This window comes from Aplysia californica, unplaced genomic scaffold (genome assembly GCF_000002075.1).
Source record: "Aplysia californica isolate F4 #8 unplaced genomic scaffold, AplCal3.0 scaffold00026, whole genome shotgun sequence".
NCBI lineage: Eukaryota > Metazoa > Mollusca > Gastropoda > Aplysiida > Aplysiidae > Aplysia > Aplysia californica.
The window spans coordinates 1,159,706-1,180,166 of NW_004797296.1; the positions used below are offsets into that span (position 1 = coordinate 1,159,706).

Here is a 20,461-nt window from a genome sequence, read left to right on the forward strand (position 1 = left end):
TCTCTCTCTCTCTCTCTCTCTCTTTCTTGATGTGTAAATGACAAAACATGAGGGATCAGCTACACATGATTTGGTTGGTTATCGATCTTATGGTAAAATTTATCTCATTGTTGTTGTCTGTCTGTTTTTCTGTCCGTCTGCTTCTCTTCTTCTTTTCTCTTTCCTCTCTCTCTCTTTCTTTTCCCGAACTTCGTGCTGTGCAAATAATGACAGAGCAAAGGGAACTAGCTACGCATTATTGGGCTAGATATAAATCTTATGGTAACATTGCTCTTTTTTTAGCTACTTGGTGGACAAATGACAGAGTATGAGGGACCAGTTACACATGATGGGACTGGACCTTGGTCTTATGGTATAAATCACATGATCTCAGTGTTGTTGTTTTGGACATTGCTATTATGGCGTTTTATCTCTTTGCTGCTGTCTCTGTCTGTCTGTAGGTTGTTTTTTTCTCTGTGTTTGTCCCTTTTTCTCTTTCTTTTGTCTATCTTTCTCTGTGTCTTTCTGCCTCTTTTAGTCTATGTCTGTCTCTTCCTCCATCCTCTTTCCCCTTCCCCTCTGTCTGTCTGTCTATCTGTCTTTATCTCTTGTTATCCCTCTCTCTCATTTCTTGAATAGAAGGTGTCACTTCCTAAATGAGCTTACAGTGTATTTAGGGGGAGTTAACCTGAACCTTGCCATACAAGATCTGTCAATGCTGCCTATGTCTCTAAGTAAGTCTGCATTGGTGTCTGTGGTGTAATATTTGGATTTGTTGTCATCCCACACAGATGATGTGAGTTTATTCCTGAATTTAGATATTATTTTGCTGAGTTTTCTCCATCTGAGATGCTGTATCTCATTTAGGCGCGCGTGGCCTAAGCAGCATTCTCCCTTTATGATCTGTATTGTACTGATGGAGCTAAAATCGATAGGAATAGGCTTTAGCCGCCAGCTGGGCCAAATTCAAAAGTATTTCCTACCAAACTGAAATTGCTTAATTAATGTGTCCTGCGCGCTCATATGACCTGATGCAGTTTTGAGCCCCGTAAAACACTTACCAAAATGTTTACAATCTTTTGTCATCTCCAGGTATCTAGTGTCTGTGCATGCCTTCAGGACTCGAGTGTGCTGGTACAGAGAAGCATGCTGGACTTCCTCCTGATGGCCTTCCCCATGCACAACGGCCAGCTCACCCGAGCTGACCAGGCCAAAGTGGTGGAGGCAGCTGTCAACGTGGTGCTGCGTCGCGACATGTCGCTCAACCGGCGGCTCTACGCCTGGCTGTTGGGGACGTCCACAACTGCCACCACTGCTACTGTCACGGTGGACAGCTCCTCCTCGGCTCGTCAGAGAGCCGACAGTTCCTCAACCACCAGTGAAATGGATCTCAGCTATTTTCAAGTAAGCAAACAACTCTAGACAAATCTCTTAATGATCACCAAGACAGTCACCCGTACAAATGACCACTTCTCACTTCCCCTTTAGCATTTTTTCTGTAATTTAATAACAAAATCCAAGGGGACCACCTGTCTAAGATGACCACATTTTTCTCCTTGGCAGTGGGTGGTCATCTTGGACAAGTTTGACTGTATTTTTGTAACTACCTGTGAAATGGATCTCGGCAAAGATTTTATTTGCAAGATACATCGTGCCATTATAAAAGTTTCTTCTGCAGTCTGTGCACTGGAATATTATCATCGCCATCAGTCAAACAGATTTCAGCCAATTTCAGTTCTGTCAATTGTCTTGCCTTATTTGTAATGACCATTATTATTTTTCAGACCTATTCCAAGGAACTGCTTGTCTCTGCCCTGAAGTCAAAGCTGATGGCCGTTGATGGTCCAAGCTTTAGTGCCAGTGACGTCCAGCTAGGTGTGCTCAAGCCATTCCGCATCCTCATCAGTCTGCTGGACAAGCCAGAAATTGGTCCAGTGGTCATCGAAAATGTGCTTCTGTCTGTGTTCCGCAGGCTCAAAGTCGAGGGGGACCTGTACGCCAAGACAGAATCCAGCAAAACCAGCGGCTTGTCGGAGAGCCGACTTCCTTTAGAGACACTGAAAACAGCCAATTTACTGTTTGGCTCCTTCGAGCCTTATTTCATATGGGATTTTATCGCACGCATGTTCAGCTCTGCCTGTGATCAGAAGAACACGGGAGGGGAGACCACTTCAGGCGACAGCGGGGGAGAAGTGGTGGCGATAACGGAGCTCTGTCAGCTGGTGGAGTTTCTTTTGGATGTCATAGCTTTGGTGAGTCTGCGCGTGCTGTTTAGTTATGCATTTTATTTGATAGATTTTAGTGGTATACATACGTGTTGGAGATAATAGCAGCTTTCTTCAATGTGGGTCAGTCTAAAGGGCAGAGAGCAGGTGGTTGGAGGACTCCGCTGGTAGTTTTTGTTTTTTCACTTGTACTGTTTTTGTTGCTCCTTGTATTTAAAACGTTCGGAGTCTGTATTTTTAAAATCTGGGTTGAGTGCTATAAAAGTGTCATATATTATTACAACTACTACAGTTATTAGTTTGTAATTATTGTTTTTCTATTTTCTTTGCTTTTTTTGAGCGTCTGTTTTTTTGAGCACTGAATGACCATTGTTGTGTCAATGTGCTTCTCTTAACATAAAGTGCAGGTGATACTCAATTATTATACAGGCTTGTGCGAAAGAAGTAGTGGACATCCATCCTCATGGATGGTTAGAAAGCGCCACTTGTAGGTCCTACTTCTTAACCTTTTCTCTTGTTTTCGTCAATGTTGCATTAAAAAAAAACTGTACATGACCATTATTATGCTGATGTGCTTTTGTTTATTCAAATAAGCTTTATATGAAGTTCATCCAACATAGACCCGATCTTCCAATATATGATCTTGACAATGTCTTTTCTGTTCTTTATAATCATCTTCTGATAGTGTCTCTGAACCTGGTTGGTGCTGTTTTATGTTACGAGCGATGTATATCATACAAGGTCGCTGATGTCTTATGAGTCTGCTTTCTTTGCTTTACTTTTTTCTGCAGTCGTAGTTGGTGGACCCTCTTGTTCTTGTTTTGAGCACTGCCATTGTTGTATTCCTGGCTAAATGTATGTAGTTTCATGCCCGCATGCTGTGAAGCATAACTTCACGGCAACCACTCTTTTTCTGTTGCTTCTTTTTTTTCCCCCTTTGCATTCATGTGACTTAATGTAATCATGCTGATAGTTGAAAGGGTCTCTGGTAGGCCCTACCCATGATCTTTTCTCCTCTTGTTTTTTGTGTCTATTAGTATCAGGTTTTTTTCATGCTAAAAATTGCTATTTATATGATTTACTTCTCATTTCTAAAGCTAAACTTCCATTCAGTTGACTTTATTCTCTGGATTAAATAGCCGTTATTATGTGAGTATGCTCCTTTTTAAGACTCTAGCTATATGTTGCAGATCAGTTTCAGTCGTTTCATACTCCTTTGTTCATGTAGAATAAGAAGAGTAACAAATTTGAAACTTGTGAAATTTTGTCTCCCAGGATGTGTACCCTGAGACTACAACGGAACATCTCCCTGACCTGTTGAGACAGGTGATCTCCTCTCTGACCTCAGCCTGTGACACCATCACAGAGGCTGAGGTGACCACCACACTGCAACTGTGCTCCTGTCTGCTGGCCCGTGTCCAGCCATCCATGGCTGGCCATGTTCTAGAACATTCTCTCTCCATGGATGGAGGTGACAACATAAGTGTGTTCAGCAATTCTGAACTTTCCCACGGGCTGGATGGGTTTAAAGGAAAGGGTGGTCCGGCTGAGAGGAAAGTGGAGGAGGAGGAGGTAGAGAAAACATCCAAGCCTTTGGCAGAGGCAGCTGGAGAGGAAAAAACCAGTGGTGAAGACGTGAGTGGTTCAAAAGTAGAGAATGGAGCTGAGAAACTAAAATCTGAAGAGAAGTCGGCTGTTGGTGAAAATGGAAAAGAAAATGATTCTCTCGAGGTGTCGGAACCTGTTAAATCGGAAGAGACTGCAGACACAGAGAGTGGCATTTCTCTCTCTCATAGTGATAGTGTGATTTCTCAAGGGTTAAGTGCGTCTACAGGCACCGGGACCGCTCTGACCTCGGCTGCTTCAGATAGTGGAGTGGACAAATCGGCTACCTCACCACAGGAACCATCAACAAGCGCATCTGAATCCACGGAAACAGTTGTGTCAAAGAACAAAGAGGGGCAGACCACAGCGCCCCCTGCCTCGTCCGCTGGCAAACCCATCTCCTCTCAGACTAGCATCAACAACAAACTGTGGTCAGGTCACTTAAGCCTTATGCAGCTATGTGTTCAAAGTTTTCAACAGTTCTTCCATCGCTTTTGCCACTTGCGCATCCTCAAGTCTGAAGAGTTCTGTAAAGGGAGGCTTCAGCACCTGCACAGATGCAACGGGGTTGTGACATCACCGCAGTCATCGTCTGCCCAGAATGGGCGTACTCGAGAGGTGAAAGATACCTCAGGACAGCGGTACAGCGTGAATCCACTCACCAACAAGTTGTGTTTGTCGGATGACAGCGCAGAAGCTGAGCGTGCTTTTAACCAAGCGTGCAGGCTTCTGGTGGATTTTGCCAGCTTCCCCATCTACTGTACGGATTACGAGACTGTCATTGAGCAGATGTGTAGCAAAGGTTAGTGTGTATGGATTTTATTTTGTTAGTGCACATTGTTTGTGATTATAAGATTTTGGCTGAGGTGGATATCTACTCTTTCAACATATACCTGATGCCCGTAAAAGAAATTTATTTCTCCCTTTTTAGCCACTATGTCACGATGAGTAAATTATTGATGTCTTTTTGAGTTTAGTTGCATTCAAGTTATAATACTGTATTGGTTCAGCATCACACAAAGTGTTCAGTTTAGTCTCATTGGTAAAAATTAGATTTTCTGTCTAAGACCTGGGCTGGCTTCAACATACAGATGCATAATGGTATTTGCTTGTAAATATTTTTCTTTAAGATGAATTTGGTAATTGGTGATGTATGCAACTTCCTGTTTGAGAGGTTATGACTTGTAGCATCTTTTCTGCATTTGCAAGATAATATTGAAATTGTTACAGCAGTCAGAACATAAGGTAATGTCTGTGGGGGAATAATTAAAGGGTGCCTCTGGTAAGTTCTGCCTCCTTTCTGTCCAACTGTTGTTTGAGTGTTAACTCACTGTTCACTTTAGGTCACTTATTTTCTTTCCTTCTCTTGTTTCTGTCTGTCTCCTTTTTTCAAAGTATTGAGTGACCATTTATTATATTGATGTCCTCCTCATTAATAATCGACAAATTATTAAAAACTTAGATCCACTTCGTCTGTTACACTGATTGACTCCAAATTGCATGTTATGTTAGAATCCAAAGATAAAGCATGCCTCCTGAATGGTCTATACTGTGCTGTCAAAGATTTACAAACATTTGAGAGGCCTCGTGGGTGCTCAACACCTTTTATGTCGATTTAAAAACATATTTCTCTCTGGATTTTACTGCAAAACATTAATTAAAGGCATAACAAATGTACATTTTTAGTTTCCAAGCTTTGGAAATCACCAAACTTTGGCGGCCATTTTCTCACTAATTTTACCTCTGAAACAAAGCGACCCCGACCGCCTTCAATCGCAAATATCTTGACTTTTTATTAAAGATGGGCGTGTATTTTTTTCATCAAAAGATGGTCAAATGAACAAGCTTTAAGATGATACCAATAACTTGAGATGCCCAAAAATTGATTGGCGCCTGATTCTACGCCGTTGTGACACATTTATTCTACGTATCATCCCATTATTGCACTGTATTATGGTACCATATTATTGTTGTCCCATATCATAATTATGCCATACTATGGTACTGACACACACAGGGGATTTGGAGACACACACATACACGTGTGCGCACGCGGATGTACACATACACACACACACACAGACACAGGGGGGCATTAGTCACGCACACACTCATACAGGGGGGCATTTGAGACACACACACACACACACACACACATATACACAGATACACATTTGGTAATTGTACCATACCATGGTGTTGTACTTAACATCATTATCATTCCAAATCATGTTGTTGTACCTTGTCATAGTGGTATCATATTCTAAATTCTAAATTGTACTATATCATTGTTGACTGTTTTACCATTTTATTTGGTGGCTGGCAGGTGCTCTGGTGTGGTTTGCTCCTTCTTTCCTATGAAAAATCTATCGTCCTGATCTCTCCTCCTTCTGTTTTATGTTTGTTACTCTCATGCAACACTTCTAATCTTTGGCACTTATATGACCGTATTGTGTTGCAAGTGCCGTAAACTCTTTCTAAAACATTAAAAAACTTACCATATTATTGTATCGTGCCCCCCAACAGAAGAAGCCTCCACCCTCCCCCCGTGGCTTCAGGACCTCCTGCTGTGCTCCTGCTATGTGGAGAGCTTCCCCGTGCAGAGCTCCTCCATCTCCACCATGCTGGACCTGGTCATCCTCACGCAGTCCGTGCAGACGGAGAGCGAGAACAAGACCCGCAGCCACACCCACCGCTCACACAGCGAGGGTCGCATCTCCGTGGTCATCTTGCCAGCCCTCCTGCCCACCCACCTGGTTTATATCAACATGCACACTTGTTTTTACAGGGTAAAGATTGTTTTGTTTAAATTATAAGCGCACTTATTTTTACTGTGTAAATTGTTTGATTCTATCTTTTTTGACTTTTTAGTGTAAGGCTCCATCATGCGTCAATGTTCAAAATGATGTATGGCAGAGTCTTATGCTGACCAGTCAATTTGTTAGGGTTTTTTTGGAGGGGTAAATAATTTGATAATATTATGTTAATTTAAACAAACTTGTTTTTACAGAAAAAGTGTAATTTTGTTCAACATGTTATCATTTTTAAATGGAAAACCATTTGTTTTATTAACGTTTTTAATATTCACTTGCAGGTCTCCAATGTTACAACGCTGAAGTATACTGTACATTTGGTTATTTTTTTGTTCTGCTGTTTGTAAATATTTTATATATGGGGTGAAAAAATTTTATAAGCTAGATTTTTACTGTTGTTTATTTTGTTTGTTTAGGAAAATTCAACCTTTTTTTTGTCTTGTCTTTGTTTGGGTTTCATATCTCTGTCTGTTTCCATATGTATATTTTCTAGTGCAAGTCCTCCCTCCCTCTCTCTCGCTCTGTCTCTCTCGCTCTGTCTCTCTCGCTCTGTCTCTGTCTGTCTGTCTATCTGTCTGTCTGTCTGTCTTTCTCTCTCTCTCTCTCTCTCTCTCTCTCTCTCTCTCTCTCTCTCTCTCTCTTTCTGTCTCTCTGTCTTTTTCTCACTCCCTCTCTCCCCCTCAACCCATACAAAATTACCACAATCTGTTTCCCCCACAGCTGGTAGCGTGCGAGCTGTGGGCTCACCTGGGAGAGAAGACGACCGACAGGCACCAGAAGGCTGTGGGACTGTTCCACTCCCTGCACCAAGTGACCCCCAATGCTAATGTCTGTGAGGATGTTATAGGAAGAGACCTCATTAGTGATTCAGAGGTAATTTGAGCACTAAATTTTGTGGCATTTATTAATTTTTTTTCCCTATTTGATTAATCATGTTAGTTCTGCGGGCTGATGTATGAAGTAAGTGAGTGGTTTTTTTCCCTATGTATCTCGTGTTGCTTTGCTAGATTGTTTTGTCTTGTGATTAGTTGTGGGTTGTTTGAAGGCACCACAGGTAGGTCCTACTTACCTTTCCCTCTGTTGTTTCTTGATCTTTAACTTCCGTTTCCCTATTCTGAATGGCCGTTGTGTTGAGAGGCTGGTTTGGTTTGTTGGTGCTTTGATATGAGATGCTTTGTTTTCTTCTTTTCAGTGGTCATTTTTGTCTTTTTAAAGAATCTGTTCTTTAGCGGGTAGGTGCTGCTCGTGGTCCTACTTTTTTTCCCTCTGTTGTTTCTGTCTGTCTGCTTTACTTTTTCTCAACACTGAATAACAGGTATTGTGTTGGTGTGTTTCTCTTTTCTCTAACAAATGTATTATCTGGTCCTGGTGACATGGGGCAATGATTAAACTGACTATTTGGGAACTAGCGCTCTTTTAGAAACTTTAACTCCAAAGATATGATATGCTTGTTTATGTTAACATGATGAGACCCTGCTTTGTTTTTAGGGCAGGAAGTAGTGTTTACCTTAAGGTCTTAAACATTACAAATGCTATAGGTTCCTGCACTCTGGGTTGCTGATGATATCCAAAGTTTTTGTGCCATGTCTGGACACTGTTTGGCCTCGTTTTGTTCAAGTGGGTAGTTGGAGAATGCCACTGAAGTTCCTCCTCTTTTTCTCTTCTCCGTGCTGCTTCTGTCTGTTGGTCTTCCATTTTCTCTGTACTGTGGATATTTATCATATCAATATGTTCGTCTTTTTTCAAGCAAATTTTTCTTTAAATTGGTAATAATTTTTATCTTGTTTGAGCAAAGTATGTTGTAGTTGAATGCTGTGATTTTTTGTGTATTAAGTTTAGACTAGCATTTGCTTTCTTGTTGAATTTACAGACAAGTCGAATTGCAGCATTTAAAAAGTTCAGCATCCTGTGGCATCTGACCCGTTCCTTGAAACTGGAACCAAACCCATCTATCAGTCCCCGCACATTTGACAGGTAAGTTTACGAACAAAACCTGTAGTATAATGCTGTTTCTTTCTATCTTGATATTTCCCTGCACTAAGTAACTGTTATTGCCTTGATGTGATTTTCTTTACTTAATTTGAACTAACACTTAAACTCAGAAAAGATCTACAAAGGTTGAAAATGGGGAAGGGAATATCATCTGGCTCATTTGCAGCATTTTCCTTATGATCTTAATCCTTAAAACTGTCGTTGTGAAAATGATACCTCATACTTTGAGTTATTACTTTGATCAAATATCTGTTGCCTAATTCAATGTTTAGGTGATTGAGGGCACCAGTATCGTCTTTTCTTCTGTTGTTTCTATCGTTCTGTCTTGCTATTCCCCTGCACAAAATGATCATTATTGATTCGATGTGCCTCTCTTTTCTTTAACTAATACTTAAACTCAATAAAAAGTCAGCTTCTAGATTTGCATTCTTATTAAAAGGTGGAAGCTCACTTTTGCTCCTTTCCTATGATCTTACTCCTCTTACGACTCTTTTCAGTAAAAATATCACCAGTAAACTTCCAGTTTCATGACGATGAAATTTCCTGTCCCATTAGGTCGATGTTTGTGGTGTTGGACAGCCTGAAAGAGGAGTCGGGCATCACCAAGACCCTGGCCTTGACCTGGCTGACCCATGTAATCCAACGAGGAGACACCAGCCGTGTCCTGCAGCCCCTGCTGCTCATGCTGCTCCACCCAGACACAGCACGGTGAGCAGTTAATTCTATCCATCTCACTTTCTCTGTCAGCAGGTGCAGCCACTTTGCTTAACTATCTGTGCTCTGAACAGCCTTTTAGTATTTTTTTTTTTTCTCTATGTTGGTGTTTTCACCCCCCTCCCAAAGCCTCATCGCTGCAATTTAGAAGGATGAGTTTGACCCTGCCTGTCGCAAATAACCTGGGGTCAGAGGGATACAACATCCCAGCTAAAAGACCAAAATTTAAAGTGAAAATTGTCTCCACGAGAGAATCAGACTTGGGCCTAGACCTGCATGTTTGCCGACAATCGTCTGAAATGCGCTCGCTGGCCGATGCTATCGCTAGGCCCTCCTGTATCAGTCAAAGTGCGAGGCCTGGCCGACTGCCAGTTCCCACTTTGTCTCCCGTCGGCTTTGTCGGCACTTTCATTTTCGTGCCGACTGCCAACATCGGCGTTTCCGACATAATTGTTGGAACCTGAGTAGAAATACGAATACGAAAAAGGACGACGACCTAAACTATCTACTTTCAGTTTCGTGCTCGAGCTGCCATTTTGAATTTCGTTTGTTGACTGACTGATTGTTGATTGTTCTGATCATGTGGATTCATTCAAGTCCGACTCACTTGTTCTAATAGATCTAGATATATAGATCATTATAGACCTCAATGGAGGATTCATATTCCAATTCTATAGTTTCAAACCCTATCCTAGGTTGTGCTGTAATATTAATGTTTTTAAAAAGCATTTTATCAGGTGCGTGAATTATTTATTTAGAATCTAGACTCAGCTGAGTCCCTCTGTTCGGAATCGGGTACGGATTTCTCGTTCAAGGCCTATTCCTATTCACTTGTTCTACTAGATCTAGATTTATTTAGATTACTAGATCTAGATCTATATGGAGGATTCATATTCCAATTCTATTGTGTTATTGTATCAAAGCCTATTTTTGCTATGTAGGCCATAGTATTAAATGCTCGTTGTTTGTTTTGGAGTGTGGGGTTGGTTTTTTTTGCATTTTGGACTTGTGCTGGCCTTTTTACATGAGGGCCGTTGCAGGTTCTTTTTTGGTGTAGGCCTAGGGGTAGGGTTTGGGTCAGGATTAGGTCTCTTCTTTATTGTGTTTGTTGGGGTGGTCGTTCGTTACTCGGAAGTCCTTCCTTTGCTGACGCCCACAAAAGCTCTTTTGGGGGGTTGCTCAAAATTTTCAGACAATCTGGTTGAGGCTCACATGCAGGTCTATTGGGCCTTCTGCGCTATATCACAGACACTGGTTCTATTAATCACATTCTTTTGTGAAGTTATAGTGAATTCTCACCTTTGATTACGGCCCTTGACACATTTTTTTCCTTAAAAATGAAAACAAGACAATGCTTAATACCACTGATTAACTTGTATCTTAGCCGTTCTTTCCTGTGAAGGATACAAACAACACATATGGCCAGTTTTGGCTCGTTTGAACACTAGTGCTGCCGTTTTTCAGGCTGAATTTGACCAGGTTGAACGGGGAAGGGTTAATGATGATATAGTCGAGCCCATCCAAGTTGACCATCCATTGTCCAAAAGAAAAGCGATCATCTTAGACAGTTGGTTCTCTTAAGCAGTGTCGTTATAATGTAGAAAAAACACATGGTAGAAGTGGAAAGTGGTTGTTTGTACAGGTGATTCCCTTGGACAGGTGGTCTTAAGAGCAGGTTTGAACATATCGTTATTAAATAGTAGTTCTCTGAACGTTACAGTTTACTGTTACGTTGACGGACCCCATAAAATTCATAAACATTCTTGGTAAATACTACTAGTCAATGAGTGTTTATGCTCCCCAAAGTTTGCTTATATGTGTGGTTGTTTTTGTGCTCCTTAATGTTTGCTTATTTTGTGTGATCATGTCTCTTTCAGCATCTCCATTCAGCATGTGAACGTGCACAAACCCAAGCGAGTGTCAGTGTCTGAGGACGGGGAGGAGGATCTGGAGGCTAAGATCTACGCCATCAGCTCAGAGGGCGGGAACGTCATCTACCACCTGAGCCAGGGAAAGTCGCCGGGACCCGGCAGGAAACATCTGAAGAAGTCAAGCGAGGACCTCAAGTCCTATGCCCTGACGGTGATGAACCACAAGAGTGGGCCTAGTACGGCGCCCGTCCGCACGCACTCGGTCACCGACCTCTCTTTCGAAAGGGTAAACCCAGAGAATGTGAAGCTGCGCATCAACCCATTTGGGTCGGAGAGTTCGTTGGATAAGCTCATTTTTGACGGGTATGACTTCCCCCAGTCTGCGTCAATGCCAAATCTGGAAGGGGTGAAGAGACTGAACAGTGATACTTGTAAGAAGGAGGGCATCTTTTTTGATGGAACAGAGGTGGTGGAGGATCAGATGGATGCTGCGGAGGAGGGAAGGGACAGTTCTCCAAGGACACTCTCCAGTGTGAATGAGAGCGAGAGGGAGGAATTAGAAGAGATAGATGATGAGAAAGAGGAGGAAAGTGAACAGCTGGATAGAAGTGAAGAGAGTGAGAAAGACATGAGCTCTGAAGAAATAGCACAGTGGATTCTTGAAGGTCTGATTTCTTCTGCCGTACTTCAGAATGGTACTAAAAATGAAAGTGAGGCTAGCGAAGCTGAGACGAGTTTCATCATCAAGTCTCCATCGAGCTCGGATGTTGAACATGTTTTCAGCTCTCCCAGCCTTGATGACCTGCGGCGAGCGGATGGAGATTCGACATCCGGCAGCGAAAGCGGAGACATGAAACCCATGTTGACTGACAGTACTGATGGGCGGTTGGCAATCAGTCTCAGCTCCAGCTATACACAAGGTTTGTTGTTTGCAGTAGTGCCCCACTTGCATACACAGTCGATATTGTCAAGGAATAAAGTAAAGAGGCCATTTTAGACAGGTGTACTCCTAACACAGTGTCATTATGATTTTTGAAAAGTCAAGGGGAATATGGGAAGCGGTTGTTTGTGCAGCTAATCTGTCTTTTACAGGTGAGCAAGTCGGTTTGACCGTATTTCACACATATATGAATACCACATTGGGAAAATATTCAAAGTCACAACCTCGAACCTTTTGAAATATTACCTTTAGCATGTGCACTAGCTTCCATTGTTTAGAACTTACTGTGTATATCATCATGAAAAGAACATATGCTTGGATAAGACACAAGTAGATTTGAGATGCGAAGCTTTGGTGTAAATAATGTGTTGTCATAAATAATATGTAAGGTAAGACACAAACTTTTTCATAGCAGACACCATCACATTTAGTTATTGATTTTTCATTGACAATCACACTTCAAAACAAAGCGAATAAAATTTTTCTGCTAACCTGTTCTTTGTCAGGAAGTAAAAAAACATGCTAATTACCTGACCTCTGAAGTTTGTTCCCTTGGTTGGCCCCCACTGTGTTTTGTTTAGTATTACTTTGTATCTCATGGATAAGGAGTAGGGGGAGTTTGAAGCCTTTATTTTAATGTAAAAAGTTGTGCTCCATGCAGAAAGTATATATATGTACAGTAGAAATTAATTAACTCTTTATCTCCGGCAAGCCGCTCCCTGCGGCTCGCGGTCGGAACTGCTGAAAACAGGTTTCTTTTACCTGAAGTTCATTCATTAGATACTGTACTATCATGATAGGTTTGCTAGTTTCGATTTAATTACTCAGTGACGTTTTTGTCAGTTTTAGATTTAGTACCAAAAAAGGGCCCAGGAGTACTTGGTTTACCCCCCTCGGAGATAAAGAGTTAAGGCGGCCACCCATTGTCGAGGAGAAAGGAGGCCAGGTGGACGACTTACACAGTGTCATTATAATGTGAAAAGTATGCAAGGGGGAATTGGGAAATGACTGTTTTGATAGGTGATTGTCTACTACAGATGAAGGTTAGAGCAGGTTTGACTGCATTTAGAAAAAATGATTGCCTGGAGTGCACAATCTCAATAATTTTCCTTTCAATGAATCCTTTAGAATTTGTGATTGGTGGGTGCTCTGGTGTGGTTTTCTCCTGGTTTCCTATAAAACGTCTATTGTCCTTACCTGTCCTCCTTTTTTTGTGATTGTTAATCTCTTGCAACACCTCTAATCTTCTGCACTTTTTTTTACCTAATTGTGTTGCAAGTGCTGTAAAGTTCTTTTTAAAACAAAATATGAAACAAACATTGTCCAGGTGGCAGCACAGGCAGCCTGTCTGGGGGCGGTCAGGATGGAGACATGACCCGCCTGGCTGTGGATCACCGTGACCTTGACCCAAGCACAGACATCCACGAGCTCCACATGCACATCTTGCTGTACTGCCAGAAGTTTGACTACCAGCGCACCATCTACGCCCTGTCCACCATCCGGGCCATGCTGCTCAGCTGCCCGAGGCTGGTCGTCACGGCAATGGCCACCACAAGCATCAGCTCTGTGCGGCCCCCTCACCTGGCCAAGCTGCAGTCTCTGCTCGGTGAGTAATGGCCATTTTGTGTCCTAATCTTTTCCCCCAAATTTTATTCTAATTCATTACTCTTAGAATCTCTCGAAAAATTATGTTGTGTTCAGTCCTGAGATAAAGACTGTTTTTAGTTACCAGCTTGCTCCAGTGGGTGGTTGGCGAGTGCTCTGGTTTGGTTTGCTTCTTCTTTCCTATAAAAAATCTATTGTCTCTATCTGCCTTCTTTCTTTTTTGTGCTTGTTACTCTCTTGTAACACCTCTAATCTTCAGCACTTATATGACCTTATTGTGTTGCAAGTGCCATAAAACTCTTACTAAAACTAAAAGGTTGCTCCACTACTGGAACATCCTAACATCCCCATGACAACAAAACTCAAAATGGTCACACCATATTCATCCCAACACTCACCAATCAATTCCAAACATGGACCATGAACAAGACATTGGAGCAAAAAATTACAACATGTGAAATGCAATGTCTTAGAAAAGCAGTAAGCAAGATCAAAGCAAGACAAAATTAGAAACTCAGTAGTCAGAGAAATGGTGGGCACAAATGATGTCATGTATCACATCCAACACCAAAGAATCAAATGGTTTGGACATCTCATGTGATTACCAACACCATGCAGCACAACGTGCCTACATAAAAAAATTCAATGGCAACAAGGCTAGAGGGGGACCGAGAAAGACCTGGATAGATGGAATTTGGGAAACGCTAACAACTCATAGCATCGCCCTGACCCAAGCTCTCCGGCTAGTGGCAGATAGAGGTCTCTTTCTTCCTGCGACACCTAAAAGGGTATAAGCGGCGGATAAAAGTTAAAGTAAGTAAAGTAAAGTACTAAAGATCCTTGTGATTGTGCGGCATCAGTTGTCTAGTGGTAAGGCTAGTGGTTTTTATCCCTTCCTTTTTGTCATGGCCAACCCATAATGAGTGGGGGAAGCAACATCCCAGCAGAATAATGGAGATTGTACTAGATGCTGCGCTTCCCCACACAGGAATCTTGCTAAATGTGTTTCTTTCATTCTCTATTATATTACTCATTGAGACTTCACTGTTGTTTCCCTCAGGTCGTCACAGAAAGTCTGTGTTTGGCAAGAATTTCTTTGGTGACCTCCCGCCTGAGGTCATGTCCAGCTACCGCAGCAACATGTTTGTGGAGATTGTCATCTCTCTCTGCCTGTACTTTGTGCGCGGCTACTACCCCAATCTGATGATCAGCAAACTGACGTCTGAAGAGCTGCTCGGAAATAAGATGGTGAGTGGCGTGTAGGCTTTTTATTTTCACCATTTGTCTTGATTGTTGGAAATGCCTAAAATCTTTCTGCAGCATCTCATTCTGGTTACTTCAGTTTTTATCATGCAGGGCTGTTGGTGCTGATGACCCTTGGTTGAATCTTCAATGGGGTGTTCTGAGATTTTAGTTGTTGGGGGAGTTTTCAAGGCTTTCGTCCTACTTGGCTTGCTCCTAAAAAAGATGGATGTAATGTATGGAGAATCTGCATTGCAGATAACCTTACAGTGTTGAAAGGGGTGCTGAACCTGTTTTCTTAAGCTGGGGAGCTTTACATACGACATATATGATTAAAGATTTAAATATTTTTTCTTGAAAGGCCCTTGATACCCAGTGCAGTAATTCAGATTGTTTGAAAAATTTCTCGCGGCTGCTCAAAATGCGGCTTATGAAGCTGGTCACAATTGCACAAATATTGAGAACAGCCTAGTTGTCTATTTTATGGTGGGAAAAAACCCCTTCCCTTTCCCTTAAGACAAACAGATTATTTTGAAACACAGAAGGCGTATAGATTTAATTTTGTAGTATGTTCATGAAAATTTCAAAGAGGATAAGATCAAAGTTCACTTTCTTTGTTTTTTATTTTCTTTCATTATACATGTAAACATTGCACTGTTTTCCTTAGAAAGTTGTTTCTCCTAAAAGAAATTCTGGATTGATAACAACAACCTAAAAGGAATTAAGTAACAGGATTCAATAATCTGCTCTGATAGTCGTCTCTTTTGCTTTAGTTTTAGTGAGTTAAGGCCTCGCGCTGTTTGGCAATGATCTTTTTGTTCTGTCTGGTTTATTTGTATGAAAACCTATAAAGGCATTCTTTGGAAAGTTCAAAATTCTTTACTTTTTTTGCTTTTTCTCTTGTTTCTGTCCATGTGTCTTACTTTTCCCCCACTCTAAATGACCATTGTTGTCTTTCTTTTCAAAGTCTTAAAAAAAAATAATTTTAAGCATGCAATAGAATTCTGTACGTACAAATAAAGAACATAATGATCTCTTATAATTAAGTATTGTTATTTATTTTTTCCTTGCCCACTGTGACTTGTCTCTGGTGGCTGATGGAGGCATAGAACATTTACAATCAATTATTTTTACGTCTCCTAGGTTCACATCTTGGGTGTGGAGATCCTGACTCTGCTCGTCTCAGAGCTTCTGTCCATCATGAAGGAGAGCGGCAAGAACTTTGTGTCCTATATCTCAGATCTGCTGTCTCGCTGCAAACTTCAGAAGTCTCTTCTACACTGTATGCTGGCCTCTGTGTACAACCAGGGTCGCAGCGCCCCCGCCCACAACAACAACACCAGCAGCAACAACAAAAACAACAGGCAGCAGTCTGCAGCCTCTGGAGGTGGCGAGGGCAGCGGCAGCTACAGCCGCGACGCAGTCAAGCTCACAGAGATGATTATCGACTTCAATGAGAATAGCCTTGACCCTGGGGTTAACGACACATTCCAGACGAAGCTGTTGCAGCTAATGCTGGTGATGATCATGCTGGAGGAGCAGATCCGCATCGCACGCGGGGGAGGAGATTCCTCTGGGACCGAGCCTCAGCGCACACACCTCTCGGTGAGTAAACTCGTTTCTGGTTTGGGTTTTGTGCCCGAGTTTTAAACCCATTTCCACACAGTGTAGGTTCAGAGATGCAGATTTTCCAAATAAATTTTAAAATCCAGATTTCTTGAATTGCCTGGAGTTTGCTGGACTTTGCATTACAGGATATGTCAGTCAAACATGTAAATATTGAGTCCCCACGATCTGAATTGGTCTGATTTTTTAAATTGCATTTTAATATGTTTTTAAAGGGGGACTGGAGAGCAAAAATATAGTTTGGTGTAATTAATGTGGTTGCAGTTTTGATAAGACATGCCTAATCCTTTCTTATCATTGTGACAGTTTCTGAATTTAAAAATGAAATAGGTTAATACATTTTAAAGCATAAGAATAAAGTATTTAATTATCTATTGTTGGTGAGTGTTGTTTGGTTTTGGGGGTTTAAAAAAATTATTCTGTTGTTACTCTGCATGAGCTGCTGGTCTGCTGGATTTACACCAAAATGTACAGATTCAAAGATTATATAGATTATAAATAGGTTTATTACTGAAACTAATATTCTCTTTCCTCCAACAACTCTTCAGTCTTCCCTGCTGAACGTGCACTACAACCCAAGTCTGCCGGTGATCCAGCAGGAGATGTTCCTGTCGGCGGTCTGGAGCGCCCTCAAGCAGCACCACCAGAGCCACCTTCACCGTCACTGGCTGGGTCTGCTCACCTCTGCCCTGCCTTACATGGGCAAGGCTCTGTCCCGCACCGTGCTCTGTGTCGTGCTGCAGCTGTGCCGGAATCTTGATATTTTAGCGGCTGACCTGTCGAGAAATAAGTACGTGCTGTTTCTTCTAGGGCTTTTAGGGGGAGTGGGTATGTTGATGACTAGAGAAATATGTAGACATTTGTTGTTTATAGTGCAATGCATATAATTGGTAAGGTTCTGGCGTAGTCTTTTTATAAGTTGAACAATCTTCGGAATCATTTACTTTGGTACTGTCATTTTAATCATTACAACTATTGCTCTCTTTACAATCATTGCAATCATTCCAGCCATGGCAATCTTACAATCATTGTAATCATTTTAATCCATTGCAGTCTTTAGCATGATTTCAATCGTTACAGTCTTTACAATAATTGCAATCAATAAAATCAGTGCAATCTTTATCTTCAAAGGGACCATTACATTCTTTACAATCATTGCAGTCTATGCAGTCATTGCAACTCGTTCAATCTTCACAATCATCTGCACTTGTCACATTCATCACAATCGCCCCTCTATCCTCCAGGCCGTGCATGCAGCGAGTCCCGCCCGACCACATGCTGAGCATGCTGGAGGGACTGACCACCATGTGCCACTTCTGTCTGTTGGACAACACTAGCCCCGTGTCCATCGGCCAGCCCGCCCCCACCGCCACCAACATCTCCACGGAGACGGCCAGTGCCGGACAGATACTGACCAACCTGATTCATGTGTTCAACCCGGTTATGAGTGGAAAGGTGTGTTGAGATGCTCAGATTCTGATGTAATTGTTATACTTTTCCCTTTCGTGTCAAAGAATTCATGCAGCTGGTTGGCGGGTGCTCTGGTGTAGTTTGCCCCTTCTATCCTATCAAACTTTTATTGCCGTCATATCTCCTCTTTTTTGTGTGTTTGTTACTCTCTTGTAACATCCAACATCCATAATCTTCTGCTCTCATGTGACCTTATTGTGTTGCAAATGCCTAAAACCCTTACTAAAACAAAAAGAAGAATTTGTGTTTGATTCTTCGGCTGAGAAGAATCTTTCTACAAGGATATAGTGCTCCACACTGCCTAGATTGGACCTGACAGGCAGATTTGAAATGTTTTATTTCCTGAGTTATTACTTTTTCTGTACCAAACAGTTACAATCAATTCATTCCCATTCCCCCCTCTCTCCCCAGGAGCCCAGCCCAGCACGAGACTCTGCCCCGGTGTCACCGGTATTGGAGGCTCGGGCACGTCTGCTCAGCATCCTGCCTCGCATCATGGCCTGCATGGCCACCCTGTGGAAGGCTGTCTCTGTCGGGGGAGAGGCTGGGGAGGCCACACCCTCCAGCCACCCATATGTTGGAGACTACAAGGTGAGGTTTAGTTCTTCTTCTTCTTCTTCTTCTTCTTCTTCTTCTTCTTCTTCTTCTTCTTCTTCTGCTTCTGCTTCTGCTTCTGCTTCTGCTTCTTCTGCTTCTGCTTCTTCTGCTTTCTCTCCTCCTCCTCTACCTCTTCCTCCTCATTCTTCTCCTCCTCATCTCCTTTTTCTCCTCATTCTCTTCCTGATCATTAGCCAGGAGATCAAAGATGATTTTTATGCTATATTTCTCAAAATGTGTTACAAGTAACATGATCATCATTTTATCAGTCTTCCTCCTCTCCTTCAGCCTCCTCCATTCCCTTTCCCTGTCCCTTTTATATCTAACACAGACACAAACATTCACACCCCATGACTCTTCATCATTACCCTGCAGGAGGTCCGCCAGCATATCCTGGAGCTGCTGAGCCCCATCTCTCTGCCGCACGGCACTAACCTTCTGGCGGCCTTTGCTGTGGCCTGGAATGACCGGAGGCAGAAGACAGCCGGGGCTTCACAATCCAAGAAGGTGAGGGTTTGCTGTCGAGGTACAGGTTGTTTGTCGTCGTTTGTTTTTGCAACAATTTCATTACAATGGTATGAGTTTATTAGAAGGTTCGACTGATAGGTTCCATTTTTTTTTTTTTTTTAAACAACTCTTCCTGTGTTTTGTCTGCCTGTCCATCTTGGGTTTTTTTCTTTTCACCCAATTCTAAGTGACTATATTTTATCAATGCACCTCTATTAATCAAATCATCATATGTGTTGGTCTTTGGTCCTGTTTATGTCGGTTGTTGTATTTCGGAGGTGTGGAAGTGGGTGGTAAGAGGGAGCCAGTTGTAGCTTCTACTTCTTTACTATTTCAGTGTGTTGTCTTCATTGATTGCCACTGTTAATGGTAGTTTTGTTTCAGAGGTTTGGATGGTTGGTAGGGAATTAAGTGTACCCTCCCCACCTCTTAAATAACCTTACGGTATTGAAATGAGTGTTAAACCTTTACAATTTTTAGTGTGCCATGCTCACGTCTACGAATGAATCATTAGTTATTCCATCTGTCCTATTTTTGCGATGCACTAAGTGACTATTATTGTGTTGATGTGCCTCTCTGTAGCCAAACTCAAAACAGTAAAGCTTTCTTCCAAGTATGTTTGTTGTTTCGTCAACATTGCTCCTCTTCTTGTTCTTACACCTTTAGAATAGTATTTACCCTTTTAAAGAGATTGAATATGTAAACGATAGGAGCATTTGTCTGACTGGCTGCAATACTGCATATCGCAGGGGACTGTAATTCTGAGTGGACAGGCCACAAAGGAGATATTGTAGATCTGTGTTGTCCTCGATGGCTATAAAAGACCATAGATAAGTATACTTTAACAAATCAAGCTTTTGGCTTACAGGTGGTTTGAAGACCACAATGGAAGGTATAACTTCTTTACAATCCCTTGGTTGTGTCAGTCTGTCTGTCTGTCTGTCTGTCGGTCTTGATGTAATTGTATTGATGTGTGCTTCACTTAAACAAATGCAACTTTTAACTTCCATAAAATCCCATGTATTTGTAACTTTTAATTGTGGGGAATGGAAGGCACCGCTAGCAGGTCTTACTTTTTTTTCTTTCCCTGTGTTGCTTCCGTTTATTGGTCTAAATCATTTCATACTCTAATGACCTTTATTGGGTTGATGTGCTGCCCTTTACTCTGAAAAACTCAGACGCACTGCAGGTTGCTGGCAGATGCTCTGCTGTGGTTTGCTGCTTCTGTCCAATGAGACATCTGTTGTCTTTATCTCGCCTCCTTTTTTTTTGGGG

The 20,461-nt window shown here is 42.0% G+C and overlaps 1 protein-coding gene across 1 annotated transcript in view; it reads left to right on the forward strand.

Annotated features, from left to right (window-relative positions):
• Positions 1-20,461, forward strand: part of LOC101859074 (protein dopey-1) — a gene marked incomplete in the record, with an annotated part of 55,973 nt that overhangs the window by 8,914 nt on the left and 26,598 nt on the right. Inside the window, 15 exon segments of the mRNA XM_013089677.2 lie at positions 1,072-1,383; positions 1,764-2,231; positions 3,480-4,611; positions 6,336-6,598; positions 7,343-7,495; positions 8,493-8,596; positions 9,170-9,322; positions 11,206-12,119; positions 13,467-13,745; positions 14,805-14,992; positions 16,130-16,591; positions 17,161-17,402; positions 17,857-18,067; positions 18,494-18,673; positions 19,055-19,186. Of these exon segments, the coding sequence (XP_012945131.1) occupies positions 1,072-1,383; positions 1,764-2,231; positions 3,480-4,611; positions 6,336-6,598; positions 7,343-7,495; positions 8,493-8,596; positions 9,170-9,322; positions 11,206-12,119; positions 13,467-13,745; positions 14,805-14,992; positions 16,130-16,591; positions 17,161-17,402; positions 17,857-18,067; positions 18,494-18,673; positions 19,055-19,186 (5,193 nt within the window).